Raw genomic sequence first — 15,100 nt, 5'->3', positions numbered from 1 at the left:
TTTATAATGGAAGAGTTAACTAACGTTTGGCAAGTTAAAGGAGACTGCTACAAACGTGGTTAATATTTTCTGCCGCGCTGTTCATCCTTTAATGCATTAGCAACACATGCAATATGTGTTTCTACTGTGGAACTATAAATTCTATAAAGCGTTAAGAATCCAATTTATCACTGCAAATGTAGACACAGATCATCAATCTTTCAAAGAACAGGCCCACAGACCTATAGGTTTAATTTATCTCAGTGCAGAGAAGCAGAACAGTTCAGCGATTGTGTTACCTTAAGAGTTTCACTGGCCGATGCAGCCCCTCCAGGGAAAATCTTCTCTATTTTCACCACAGGTTGAACTTTAGATTCAATGCCACCTGAAATGCTAATTCCTAAAATTTAATGTCAAAACAGCAGAATTGTTTTAAATTGCTAATTTTGCATTCATGAAAAGAAGCAAAAATTCTAATAACTGCAGAAGATTATAAGCTTTGAAATAGGGTAAATGGACGCCAAAAGAACAGGAACTATAACTTTATTCAGATGTATTCTCCAATGTCCCAAGCAGAACATAGAGTCATGCACCATCGAAACAGGGCCTTTGATCCAACCTCCCCACACCGGCCAACATGTCCGATCTACACTAGTTCAACCTGCCTGCATTTGGCCCATATCCCTCTAAACCTTTCCTGTCCATGTACCTGTCTAAATATTTCTTAAACATTGCGGTAGTACCTGCCCCAACTACCTTCTTTGGCAGCTCGTTCCATACAACCACCACCCTATGTGTAAAAAAGTTACCCCTCAGATTCCTATTAAATCTCCCCCCCCCCCCCCTCACTTTAAGCCTATGTCCTCTGGTTCTCGATTCCCCTACTCTGGGCAAGATTCTGTGCGTTTGCCCGATTTATTCCTCTAATGATTTTTACACCTCTATAAGATCACCCCTCATACACCAGCGCTCCAAGGAATAGTTCTAGCCTGCTTAACCTCACCCCATAGCTCAGGCCTTCAAGTCCTGGCACCCTCCTCGTAAATCCTTTCCAGCAAAATCTTTTCGGGAACATTTTCAAGGAAATCGAAAGATGCACAAAATTGTTTTACAGGAGTAAAAAAAAAGAAACCAAGAAAACAATTTTTACTCTGGTTAATGGTGACAGGGCTAAACAAATTAAGTGGGAAGGATGTTTCCCGCAGGCTGGGATGTCTAGAAAAAGTCTATGGTTACTAGACAAGATTTTTAGGACTGAGATAAAAAGAAAGTATTCTACACAAATGAAATATTGAAGAATATTTTGAAAGGTGATATCACATTTCTAGATGCAAAAGGCATCAACAAATGTTTGGGAAGAGTGTTGGACTATGATATTGAGATAGATGAACATCCATGATCACAATGAATGGCAGTGCAGTGTGAAGGGCTGAATGACTTATGCTCTGCTTCTATTTTCTAGGTCATGGAATAAATTGAATCCATGGCAAATATATTCTCATCCTCAGATCTTCACTCTTTTCATTTATCCACCTAAATTCACACAGCCAAATGATAAAAAGGACAGTATGACACTTGGATCATCAGCATAAGTCAAAGTATCAGCACCTGAGGGGAGTGATGATACCACACCTCCAGATTCAGGGACAGTTTCTTCTCAGCTGTTATCAGGCAACTGAACCATCCTATTATCATCTAGAGTGCGGTCCTAAGCTACCATCTACCTCATTGGAGACCCTCAGTTTTCCTTTAATCGAACTTTACTGGACTTTATCTTGCACTAAACATTAATCCCTTTATCTGTACTCTGTGGACGGCTTGATTATAACCATGTGCAGTCTTTCCACTGACTGGATAGCTTCTGCAGTTGTACAACTTCTGCAGTTGTACAGGGCCCTGGTGAGACCACATCTGGAGTATTGTGTGCAGCTTTGGTCTTCTAATTTGAGGAAGGACATCCTTGATATTGAGGCAGTGCAGCGTAGGTTCACGAGGTTAATCCCCGAGATGGCGGGACTGTCATATGAGGAAAGATTGGAAAGACTGGGCTTGTATACAGTGGAATTTAGAAGGATGAGAGGATATCTTAGAGAAACATATACAATTATAAATGGACTGGACATGCTTGATGCAGGAAAAATGTTCCCAATGTTGGGGGAGTCCAGAACCAGGGACCACAATCTTAGAATAAAGGGGAGGCCATTTAAAACTGAGATGAGAAAAAACTCTTTCACCCAGAGAGTTGTGAATTTGTGGAATTCTCTGCCACAGAAGGCAGTGGAGGCCAATTCACTGGATGAATTTAAAAGAGAGCTAGATAGAGCTCTAGAGGCTAGCGGAATCAAGGGATATGGGGAGAAGGCAGGAACAGGGTACTGATTGTGGATGATCAGCCATGATCACAATGAACGGCAGTGCTGGCTCAAAGGGCCAAATGGCCTCCTCCTGCACCTATTTTCTATGTTTCTATGTTTTCTAAAAAGCTTTTCATTGTACCTCGGTATATGTGACAATAAACTAAACTAAAGGAATCCAAGAACTGTGTGCTTTTAACTTCATAGAATAAATAGTTCATGGAGTTGACTTGCTTGTACTTATTACATCTCTCAAGATTTATTGTGTAAGCAATTAAAAATTCAATCTGCTAATAATTAACTTCAAGTAAACTGCACTGTGGTATAAAATTGCTAAAATTGTGTGAAACACACCATGCTGTGTGACTATGACTGATATTTTATCCGTTTCTAGACGAGGCAAGGTGAAGTCCATACCTAATGATTGTTTCATCTTGGAGACTTTGACTGTCACCAGGTCATATTCTTGTACTTTGTTTTCTGCGCTTTTCCCCATCCTTGTTGTTATTCCTTCATTGATGTTTTTTCTTTCTTCGTGACCATTTTCCAAGAGTTCCTGAAACTCTGCATAAACCGGTTCCTCCTTGAGTTCATTTTGGCTCTCCCTGGTTGTGGTTACGCTGCGTAAACCTCTGTTGCTGTTGGGCAAAGTTTTTTCAAACACTTGATCTAAAACAGGCCTTGTACTTTTGGACTTGTTCACCACTGAATACAACGGCGTGTCTTTATTTTTCTCTGCTTTCTCTCTTTCAGTTTTGTGTTGCTTTGACTTTGTTGATCCTCTGGTTTTGCCATTGCCAGGCCGTTTGTCCAACACCTCAGATTGTATTGTATTGGCATCTTGCTTTGGAGCAGATGGTTGGACTGCTGTCTGACAGGACTCTGCCAGCAACCAGTTTGACCTCACTGGACTGCGAGAAGCGGGTTTAAACAAAGTGTTTTCCATGTCATACCTATCCACAGGTACGTCTTCTAAAGCTGTGAATCGTCTTTGGTTATTTTCTTGCTGGATTGAAGCAGAGATCTTTAACCTCTTGATTTCCTCCACCATCATTCTTTCCTTTTCATAATCCTGAGATGGTTTCAGATGAAAGCCACCTCTGAAATCTATAGAAAGGAGAAAATATTTTAGGTATATAACTCTTGATGTTTTAAAGAACCATAGAGGAACTGGCACAGTGGCGAGGATGGTAGAGCTGCTGCCTCACAGCGCCAGAGACCCGGGTTTGATTCTGACCTTGGGTGGTGTCTGTGCAGAGTTTGCACGTTCTCCCTGTGAACACGTGGATTTCTTCCGGGTCCTCCAGTTTCCTACACACACCCCAAAGACGTTCGGGCTTGTAGGTCAATTGGCCTACAATTGCCCCATGTATGTAGGGAGTGGATGAGAAAGTGGGGTAACATAGTACTAGTGTGAATGAGTGATCAATGGTCGGCGTGGACTGGGGGGCAGAGGGGCCTGTTTCCATGCTGCATCTCTAAACAAAAACTAAACGGAATTAAATAACTATAACATTTTAAGAACATGGGATAGTAATTGGCAACTGCTCATCCACTGTTCAGGAAACAAACGGATGGGATGGGAGCAGAAATGAGATGCAAATTATAATCTAAAGAAGGCTGCAATGTACCTGACACCATTTTGACTTTGGCTTATTTTCAAACATCCAAGGGCAGCCATTAAAAGTAAGCTTACGCCAATTATATGTAGTAATGAACCCCATCACATCACTTAAAAACTCATCCGAGTAAGTGGACGTCACTGAATGGAGCAAGTGCCCCTGTCCCACTTAGGAAACCTGAACGGAAACCTCTGGAGGCTTTGCGCCCCACCCAAGGTTTCTGTGCGGTTCCCGGAGGTTGCAGGTAGTTGCCGGAGGTTGCAGGTAGTGGAAGCAGGTAGGGAGACTGACAAAAACCTCCGGGAACCGCACGGAAACCTTGGATGGGGCGCAAAGTCTCCAGAGGTTTCCGTTCAGGTCTCCTAAGTGGGACAGGGGCATAACGTCGCAGTTATGGCAGGTTTCCCACGAACGATAAAAGAGCTACAATCAAAGTAAGTAATTTTAGTTTAAAGTTTGATACATAATCATAAGAATCAGAAATTTATGTACAACTATCTTTAGTTTAGTTTAGTTCAGAGATACAGCTCAGAAACAGGCCCTTTGGCCCACCGAGTTTGTGCCAACCAGCGATCCCCGTACACGAGCACTATCTTACACAGTAGGGACAATTTACAACTTTACCAAAGCCAATTAACTTACAAACCTTTACATCTTGAGTGTGGGAGGAAACCGGAGCACCCAGAGATAATCCACACGGTCATGGGGAGAACGTACAATCTCCATACAGAGAGCACCCGTAGTTAGGATCGAACCGGGGTCTCTGGCTCTGTAAGGCAGCAACTCTACCGCTGCGCCACTGTGCCTCCCCCCTGTCAAAAGCAACCAATGTTTAATTGAGCTTTTAACACTACAGACTGGGCATTAATTGATTGGAATTTGAAGCTACACATCTAATGGTACCAACCTGGAATAGGTGTAATCAAGTGTCGCTTTGGGGTCAATCCATAGTCAGCTTGCCTAAGCACTGGAGATCTCCCTGGAAGAATTTATTTAATTGACAATAAATCAATCAACTTTACAAAATATTCAGATTAAATGCAAGTGATTTTCACTAAGTGCAAAAGTAATTTGATGGGCTTAAGATTGTACTATGTTAAAAAACTGACAATATAATGATAATTGTCATGTGAAGATTATTTTCAGCATTAGTTCCCTTTATTACACAAGTGCGATTTTATTGTAATAAGCATATATAAAGTATAACATTTTTAAACAGAATCGGCAAGTGCCCCACCTAAACTTGGAGCCGTTTCTCGCCTCCCTCTCGCCCTCCACTACGTTCCTTCCTCTGGCTTCACAATTTGCAATACTTCAATCCTTTTGTCTCACACCTTCTGTCTTTTCACCTCAAGCCTTTGTCCAACCATCTTTCCAACAAAAAACTCTCATCTGTATCTACTTATCACCATCCAGGCTTTCATCTCTTCCAGCTTTCTTCCCACCCATACAATCAGTCTAAAAAAGGGTCCTGATCTGAAAGGTTACCTAACAATGTTTTTCAGGGAGATGCCTGACCCTGACCCACCAGCACTTTATCTTTTATTTTCCTGCAAGTTTTAACTTTAAGATTCATAAATTGTAGTAGCGATGCTGGAATATAAATAAAATACAGTAAAATTGCAAAACATCACAGAATCTTACTCTATTTAGTTTAGTGATACAGCGTGGAAACAGGCCCTTTGGCCCAGCAAGTCCATGCCGACCATCGATCACCCGTTCATACTAGTTCTATATTGACCCACTCTCTCATCATTCCCGACACACTAAGGGCAACTTTCAGATGCCAATTCACCTACAAGTCTTTGGGATGTGGGAGGACATCAGAGCACCCTGAGGAATCCACGCAGTCACAGGGAGAATGTGCAAACACCACACGGACGAATTGGGATTGAACTCTGGTCCCTGGCGTTGTGACGCAACAGCTTTACCAGCTGCACCACTGTGCGCTAAGCTCACAGTTTTAGTTTTAGAGGTTGGAAACCCTTCCTTTTTTTCCATATTGATCTGATTTCTTCTCAGAGTTGATGTTTAACCTGCTTTCACCATTTTTTTCACCCTCTCCAAAGCACTAAGGTACATGATACTCTGCCAGAACCATCTCGTGCCCAGATAGTTCTCTCACTCGATGTCAGTTTGGTTGATTCTGCACTAGATACCCCCATAGGATTCTTCCAAATATTGCCTCACAGTGCCAGAGACTCTGGTTCGAGCCTGACTACGGGCGATGTCCGTGCAGAGTTTGCATGTTCTCCCTGCGACTGCATGGGTTTTCTTCCACATTGCAAAGACATGCAGGTTTGCAGGTTAATTGGATTCCCCAAGTTGCCTCTAGTGTGTGGGATGCGAAAATGGGATAAAATGGAACTAGTGTGCGGCTGATCAATGGTTGGCGTGGTCTCGGTGGGCTGAAGGGCCTGCTTCCATGCTGTATCTCTCTAAACATAATGGCCACAGCTGTTCTCTGCCATGTATCACGAAGAGCTGCTCAGTGCTTCATCAGAGAGGTGACCAGGCACTGATATGGATTATGTTCAGGCAGATGCGAGTTGGTCTTGGCATCGTGTTCAGCACTGACATTGTGGGCTAAAGGGCCTGCTCCTGTGCTGTACTGTTCTATGTTCTAACATGTAAAAGGAAGCACAATCTAAAAGCAAAAATGTGATTTGATTTGATGTTTCCATTCACTTGTAATTTATGAAAAACCATTATCTTGATCACATGTTAATTTCTTTTTGCCCGTTTAATTTGCATGTAAATTTAAAGCATTATTTCTAAAATAAATAAAAATGTCATGCCGTTTCTTCAGCTCAGAAAAGGAGCTACACCACAATGAACACGAGAAAAAATAACATAGTCTCACTGACAATAAATAAGGTACAGTTCATGTGTAGAAATATAGCTTCATGATTAGTTAACTATTTTGTACCCTTTTACATTCATTTAAAATTGAAGCTGATTGATCCAGAGAAGAGTCTGGGCCATTTTTAGTACAACCCACAAAGTCCGATTGAAATTTTTACCCTTCATATAGTGTCAGATTCATACAGCATGGAAACAGGCCCTTCGGCCCAACGCGTCCCTGCCTACCAAGATGCCCTGTCTCAGCTCGGCCCATTCGCCCGCAATTGGCCCATATCCCACTAAATCTTTCCTATCCATGTGCCTGTCCAAGTGTCTTTTAAATGCTGCGACATACTAGGCTCATGATGCCAACACTCATCATACTTCTATATCCAGCTTGGTGAAGATATCAATATCTCAGGTCTTGCCTAAGTCCTGAGAAAAGAATGGGGGAAGATGGGCCAAGAGCTATTCCACTCCAGATCCTGCTGACAAATATTAAAAAGAGATGTAATGGAGGTAATCTGCGTTGCTTCTTTAGAAGACTTTCCAACCTCTAAAACCTACAGCCCAACAGTGAAATGTTCCAAGAAGATAACACCTAAAGATTTTAACACCCGCCCACTTGCTATGATATAATTCTTCCTAGCTGTAAACTAGGCTTTTGAGAAAAAATATTGAATCTTTCAAACGGCTGGACACTTCACTGCTTGCCTAGGCGTCAAGACACTTGTCCCAAGCCTAAAACTATTTGCTGAATCCTCTGAAATGAGGTGAAATTTCTTTAGCCAGAGGGTGGTGAATCTGTGGAATTCATTGCCACAGACGGCTGTAGAGGCCAAGTCATTGGGTATTTTTAAAGCAGCGATAGATATGTTCTTGATTAGTAAGGGTATCAAAGACAGGAGAATGGGGTTGAGAGGGAAAAATAGATCAACCATGGTCAAGGGCGGAGCAGCCTCGATGTGCCGAATGGTCTCATTCTGCTCCTATGTCTTATGGAATGGAAATCTTCAGATCATTTTCCAGATCTGAACAGCAAGGCTGTGGATGATGACCCAAAAGTAATCTACATTATCATCAAGTTTATTTTAAAATCGCCACCAACCATTCAAGCATCAGACAACACACAAGAGCTCAGAAATAATCCTATGCCTCAACAGATGTGTCTGTACATCCATGACTGTGGATGTACAGACAGCCTCATGTGCACAGTGGATTTAGAATATATTCCACCATCTCCCAATTGCAAACAAAATTATTGTATAATGCCAGTGAATTCCTAAGTCATGAACGCAAAACATTTCAACCGCTTCGTTGACTATAAATGATCTTTCTCTCACAACGTTTCGGCACTCGTGTACACTCTCCCACCTGCTCTGATCTTCAGAATATCATAGGCTTCCAATTCATAAGGCATGACCATACTGTCAAACCTCCCCAGGTCAGTTGGTCCGATGATGGTCCTTTAGAGACATGATACAATAAAGCACCGTCAGAGGCAAAGATCTCCATTGAGTAAATATTAGAGCTTCACAGAAGTGTAAAGGATCTTTACTTAATAACAGGTCCACCACCCTTGGTTCCAGAGCCTTTCTAAATTATCCATTTTGTTGGACCAAAAGAGGTCACGGCCTTGGGGTGGGTCAAGATACCAGCCTGCAAAGTTTGCCGCGGAAGTCTGCTGTGGGAACGGATCTGCTGTCTCCGGCCGCAGCTGGGAAATTCGACCAGTCGATTGGCCGTGCAAGTCGGTTACGGGAACAGATCTACCAGCTCTGGCCAGGCCAGAGTTCCAAAGTCCTGGCCGCAGGGGACACATTTGACCCACCGTTCAGCCCCTGAAGTCCCCATAAGGTTGTGATCTGCCGCCTCACCCGGCCACATTTTAGGGGGGACTTCCGGGAAAGGGATTTTGTCCGAATTAAAGGAGGAGCTGGACCACCAGTTGCCGGAAAATCGGTGGCAGACCTGTATATACAGCATGAAAACTGTTCAATAATAATTAAATATATAAAATTGTATTTAAGACAGATTCAGGCAGTAATTACAGTAAATTTGGAATGCTCCAAATTTTAGGATGATATTTGTCATGTTCAATTGATTCAGGTTACCAATTACTCTGCCAAGTGCTTTTTGTCCATCTGAACACAAACAGAAAGATGAAGATAGGCAAACTGAACAAAGAATTCCCTTTAACCCCTTTACAATCTCTCAGAGATCCTTGAAATGACTGAAGACATGTGTCTTGGGCAATTCAATTCTCTACCATTTCATTGACAATGGCATTAATCATTTACCCATTGAGTGGTGGTTTAAATTGGACCAATTTCACACTGCATCAGTTTTCTAGTGGAGAGAATATATCCTGTTGAAATGAGGTAACACACCTATTTTCTCCACTGAATTAATATCTATTACGCCTGACAGCTTTGAGTGGCACAGATCATTTGGACACAAATAATCCATCAGTGTGCTATAAAGTGGGTATCTCTATTAACTGGAGTAAGATCTCTAGGTATAGCCCATCAAAATCATGAAATAAGTTTACAAATAGTAATGAATTGCAAATTTTATCTTTACAAACTATTAAGCCAAATAAATATTTTGGAAGGGAGTTGTTGCAAATAAATTTGTTTGAAATCAGAGTTAAACATTTTCATTAATAGGGAGGCAGTTTCACCATGAAGATTTGTTGATTAAAAAAAAGTGAGTCATTTTGTACAAATTGTCCGGTGGAAACTATACAACACTGTAATTACCACTGCCCTTTCCTGAATTGGTCTTATATTTCTTTTATTGATAAAGGGTGCAGGTTTTATTTTACTTGCTAATTACAGTCAAAAATTCAAGAGCAACGATTTTCTCGTTTATGGAAATACAGCGTAGCTAAAATGAGCGAATGAGCGGAGGTACGTGAACTGTTTGAATATTTTAACACCGCAGCAAATTGAGAAGAACTCGCTGGTTCTTACTGTTGACCTCAGATGAGTGGTGGCACTCTTGCCTCCGAGTCATAAAAGTTAAGGTTCAAGCTCCAGTGACGTGCACCTAATCTATGCCGACACTTCTGAGGAAATACTGCATCATCAGAGGCTACAGTCTTCCACAAGCTGCTTTTTCAACCTGCACTAAGACAAAAAGGCTGCCATGTCTCCCTACATTACTAGAGTAACCACACGTCACTGTAAATAATTACTCTGATAGGCGCTTGGAAAAAATATGAAGGCATGTTATGTTTCTGCGATAAAACTGCATTGACATCTGCATCAACTTGCAAAAGCCATTCTTTTTTTCTGAGCAGAATCGCCAGTATTTCAACTTATTGCAGTTGTCACCTGTACATGCACAAGAAAAATTCTAACCATTTCCAAACAAAATGTATTACACTGACTGAGAATACATCATCTGTGGAACTGAAAGATTGATTGTTATCCCCCACTTTCGCAACCACTCTCTACACACCAGGGGCAATTTACAGAGGCCAATTAACCTATAAACCTGCATGTCTTCGGGAAATGGGAGGAAACCCACGCGGTCACAGGGAGAACGTGCAAACACAGACAGCACCCAAGTCAGGATCAAACTGGGAGCTCTGGCATCGTGAGGCAGCAGCTCTACCAGCTGCACCACTGTGCTGCATTGTGGAGAGCAAATCTGCTCCTGCCTTACTCTTGCATGGCTAACTGATCGATCAGCATTCTAACATTCAACTCATGATCATCAGAGAAAGTTGTCTGCATTCCTTATGAAAGATTGTCCTCTGCCAAATAAATAAACATTCGATACTTTTGTCCTCCATCTGACATAAAAGGAACATTAAATTTTGATATATCATTCATAGTGCTAGATTTTGCATTTCACTTTTCCTCTTACCTGATTTCTCTCAGTATCAGCAGTTTCTCTGGTTTATCCAAAATAAAAAGTAAAGGGCGCACAAAATCTTCCACCCCACCACCTGAAACATACTGCACACAGAATCAATGCTGAGCTACAGGTTATCGTAAATAAACTATAAATAACTTAGCACCAGCAACAATAAGCATTTGTATGGCTATTTGAACATCGTAAAGCATCACAAATTCAATCACAGTCTCATCAAAAACATATCAGGCTGGATATTTAAATGCTGGGTGAAAGAACCAAGGGAAACGTGGAGGTGGTGTTCAGGGTAGGAATTCCAGAGTTCAGCTAGAATCTAGAATCCAGCTCACTAGAATTTAGAAGATTGAGGGGGGATCTTATAGAAACTTACAAAATTCTTAAGGAGTTGGACAGGCTAGATGCAGGAAGATTGTTCCCGATGTTGGGGAAGTCCAGAACAAGGGGTCACAGTTTAAGGATAAGGGGGAAGTCTTTTAGGACCGAGATGAGAAAAAAAATTCACAGAGAGTGGTGAATCTGTGGAATTCTCTGCCACAGAGGGTGGTTGAGGCCAGTTCATTGGCTATATTTAAGAGGGAGTTAGATGTGGCCCTTGTGGCTAAAGGGATCAGGGGGTATGGAGAGAAGGCAGGTACAGGATACTGAGTTGGATGATCAGCCATGATCATATTGAATGGTGGTGCAGACTCGAAGGGCCGAATGGCCTACTCCTGCACCTATTTTCTATGTTTCAGGTCTGGAGCTGTAGAAAGCATGGGCACCAATCTTCAAGTAATCCAATGATTCTTTAATGTCACATGTACCTAGTTACAGTGAAATGCTTTGTTTTGCATACAACCCAGTAAAATCATCTAGCAGACCACATTTTGGCACTGACAAAGTTGCAAAAGTTCACTCAACAGTCCCATCTATTGTCTGCCGTCGCATATGGCAGCTGGCAAACCCCCCCCCCCCCCCACTCTCCTGCCAGATCCCTCTTTGTTCTTGGTTCCCTCCCGCACCCCGCCAAGTCCCCCCTTTGTTCTCAGTTCCCCCTCCCCAACCTGGTCCCTCCGTTCTCGGTGCCCCCTCAATTTGAGGAGGTGTTGACTGGTAGGAAGCAAACATGATCGAGATTAAAATAATTACAATATTGTCCTATACATAGCAAAATAAACTATCGAATCAAGAAAGAAACCTGTACGGAGATGAAGATAACTTTTGCACAGTCCATGGTGTAATGCCCCAAGGGAGTAATGCAGTCAGATAGAAAGCATAGCTGCTGCCATCACACTACCACTGTGCTGGAAATGCTGTTAAAATTCTGTTTTGGTGAAGAGGCAGGCTCTTTACTTCACATCCAGCTAAGCTACCATAAGACATAGGAACAGGATGAGGCCATTCGGCCCATCGCGTCAGATCCAGCATCCGATCATGGCTGATCTATTTTTCCCTCTTAACCCCATTCTCCTGCCTTTGTCCAGTGACCTTTGACGCCGTTATTAATCAACAACCTATTCATCTCCGCTTTAAAAATACCCAAGCCAGCGAGAGGAGGCAAAATACAGGTTCCTGCTAATAATCACAAATAGGTCTGTGGTTCAAGAAAAGGGACGGGAACTTACATTATTATGGGGGACTGAATTCTCAGTGTGGCCTCTTTGGTCTAAAGAGGCCATTTCTATTTTACAATTACTTCATAATGCTATGTAGTAATTCCTGGAAAATTATTTTTAATACCATCTAGTGGAAGATTACATCTTGAGAAATGTTGTCAATTTTTTATATTTTGGCATTAAAACTATTTCTCAGTGAGTTCCTTTAAGTTCAATGATATCACAAATTCATTATTTTATTACACACCCATTGAGGGATCTATCTTATGGTGCATTTTGAAGGGGAGGCCATATTTAAATGTTTGTTTCTGCTTTCAGGTGAATATCCAGGCTATACAATGTACAGAATGATTTTTGTGTGAAAATACTTATAGCAATATCTTCAGTACTTTATTCAACAGTGTGAATGAGCACAAATAGTCTCTTGCAATTTCGGGGAAATAGAATCAGACAGACACAGCACAGAAACAGGCTCTTCAACTACTGACATTAATCCCAATGTATTTTCATAAGATCACTAGAGGAGCAGAATTAGGCCATTCGGCCCATCGAGTCTGCTCCACCATTCAATCACGGCTGATCTATTTCTCTCTCTCTCTCTCATCCTCATTCTCCTCTCTTCTCCCCAGATTCCCAACAATATTCTCTCCACATTCCCATCAATTTACCCCCAGATTCTACCACTCACCTATACAATAGGGACAATTTATAGTGGCCATTTAACATAACAACCCAGCTATTTTTAAGATGTGAGGGGAGATTGGAGCACCCAGAAGAAACCTATGCAGTCACACAGTGAGAACGCATGAACTCTGCACAGATAGCAACTCAAGTTAGGATAGAGCCTGGGTCTCTGATGCTGTAAGACATGTACTATGAGCCATGCTGTTGGAAGATGTAAAGAATTTTCCATTCAAGATGGTAGATCAGCAAGGATGGGAAGATTCTATGCACGTGGGATTGAAATTTAATGTTAAATGGAGTTTATGGGTTGAAAATGGAAGAAAAGGAGGGAGAATGGGAGAAATTATAAAATAACAGAATGGGAGAAATTATAAAAGGGTACAGTGGCAGCATAGTGGCATAGCGGTAGAGTTTCTGCCTTACTGCGCCAGAGATCCGGGTTCGACCCTGACTACCGATGTGGGTTTTCCCCAGGTGCTCTGGTTTCTTCCCACATTCCAAAGACGAACAGGTTTGTAGGTTAATTGGCTTCAGTAAAAAAATTGTAAATTGTCCCTAGTATGTAGGTAGTGCAAGCATATGGGGCGATTGCTGGTCGGGGCGGGCCAAACGGCATGTTTCCGTACTGTATCTGTATCTCTAAAGTCTAAAGGAAAGGGTGCAAATGGAAATATGTCTTGATAATGGTCTGCAGCTTAGCTCAAGGTTGTGGTATTTAAGGGAAATACCTGATCACAGTGACGCAAAATGGCATTGACTTCATCTTGATTCAGGAGTTTCTTTGCAATATCCTCAATCACAGCTAGGCAGTGACTGCATGAGTCGTTTGTGGAGAGACCATTTTGGTCCTTCTGAAGGCCCAATATTTTAAAGCGATGGCCTCTTTCTTTATCTGAAATTAGAGATAAATCCAATTAAATTCATGAAGAAGGCAAACTTGTGGAAAAAGATTAGAAGCAATCAATGATCCAAAAGGATCCACGCATAAATGTAATCAATATAGATTTTGACGTAGTGAAAAGCATACACAAGAAACCTTGCTGAGCAAAGTTAATGTCATTTCGCACACTCAATGTAAAAAAAAAGAAAAGTTTAGGAAGGAGGTTGGTTTAGTTTAGTGCAGAATTCCTACACATGCAGTATTTCTAAATTATACAGGATATACTCTCTGGAACTAGAGGTGCTTTAATATTCTTTCAGAGAAAGAATAATAATAACATAGAGAAGGTTTCACAAGAATCGTAAAAATATTATCTTTTGAATAAGTGCAGGAATTATTCAATTTCTTTATTAAACACCAGGCATATTGCAAGCATTTACCCCGCTTTAGACTTCTGATGACAAATTTTTGAACAGCAGTCACTGAAATGGAAAGAATGGCAAGTGAAATATTCATGTATTTACACTATAACAATACCATCATAAAACATAGAAACAGAATTAAGCCATTCGGTCCATCTAGTCTAATCTGCCATTCGATCATAGTTGATCTATTGTTCCCCCCACGACCCTATTTTGCCTTCTCCCTGAACCCTTTAATACCCTCACTAATCAAGAACCTATCAATGTCTGCTCTAAAAATACCCAATAACTTGGCCTCCACCGTTGTCTGTGACAACAAATTCCACAGATTTACCACCCTTTGGCTAAAGAAATTTCTCCTCATCCCTATCCGAAAGATGCATCCTTTTATTCTGAGACTGTGCCCTCTGGTTCTAGACTCTCCCATTATTGGAAATAATCTTGTCACATCCACTCTTTCAAGCCTCTGAAAAGAACAGCAGCAACATTAATTATTAGTTCTTCAAGAATCCTAAAACCACGCTATTCCTCCAATGTCAAAATATCCCAGGGAATGTAAAATCCTTCCCTTGGTAATTTTAAGAGTTGCTGACATTACAACACAACAGACTGTATTTTGCTGATACCTTTAACATAGAAATGTGGCATAAAGCAATTTCCAGATCCATAAAGGAACAACAAAGGATCAGCTGAAGAAAGCAAAACAACAAAAAACTTTAAAACAAGAGAATGAGGATGGAGAAGATGTGTGTAACGTTCTCTGTAAGGCCCTGTTGTGACTAGCACAATGAATTCACGTCTGCCATCGTGTAGATAAGTTTAATCTGCTATGACT

The 15,100-nt window shown here is 41.4% G+C and overlaps 1 protein-coding gene across 3 annotated transcripts in view; it reads right to left on the bottom strand.

Annotated features, from left to right (window-relative positions):
* pdzd7 (PDZ domain containing 7) overlaps positions 1 to 15,100 on the bottom strand; it is a 66,729-nt gene that overhangs the window by 14,627 nt on the left and 37,002 nt on the right. For 2 of the 3 annotated variants that reach the window (XM_033034017.1, XM_033034018.1), the window contains exons 10-16: positions 14,284 to 14,325; positions 13,692 to 13,855; positions 10,676 to 10,767; positions 8,174 to 8,265; positions 4,863 to 4,934; positions 2,751 to 3,440; positions 279 to 379 (exon numbers count right to left, since the gene is read on the bottom strand). In XM_033034017.1, coding sequence (XP_032889908.1) covers positions 279 to 379; positions 2,751 to 3,440; positions 4,863 to 4,934; positions 8,174 to 8,265; positions 10,676 to 10,767; positions 13,692 to 13,855; positions 14,284 to 14,325 — 1,253 coding nt within the window. The remainder of the gene's footprint in view (positions 1 to 278; positions 380 to 2,750; positions 3,441 to 4,862; positions 4,935 to 8,173; positions 8,266 to 10,675; positions 10,768 to 13,691; positions 13,856 to 14,283; positions 14,326 to 15,100) is intronic. The other variant, XM_033034020.1, reaches the window with a different exon arrangement.

The sequence above is a fragment of the Amblyraja radiata genome, chromosome 15 (genome assembly GCF_010909765.2).
Source record: "Amblyraja radiata isolate CabotCenter1 chromosome 15, sAmbRad1.1.pri, whole genome shotgun sequence".
Taxonomy (NCBI): domain Eukaryota; kingdom Metazoa; phylum Chordata; class Chondrichthyes; order Rajiformes; family Rajidae; genus Amblyraja; species Amblyraja radiata.
This window is presented reverse-complemented; position numbering and strand designations above follow the sequence as displayed.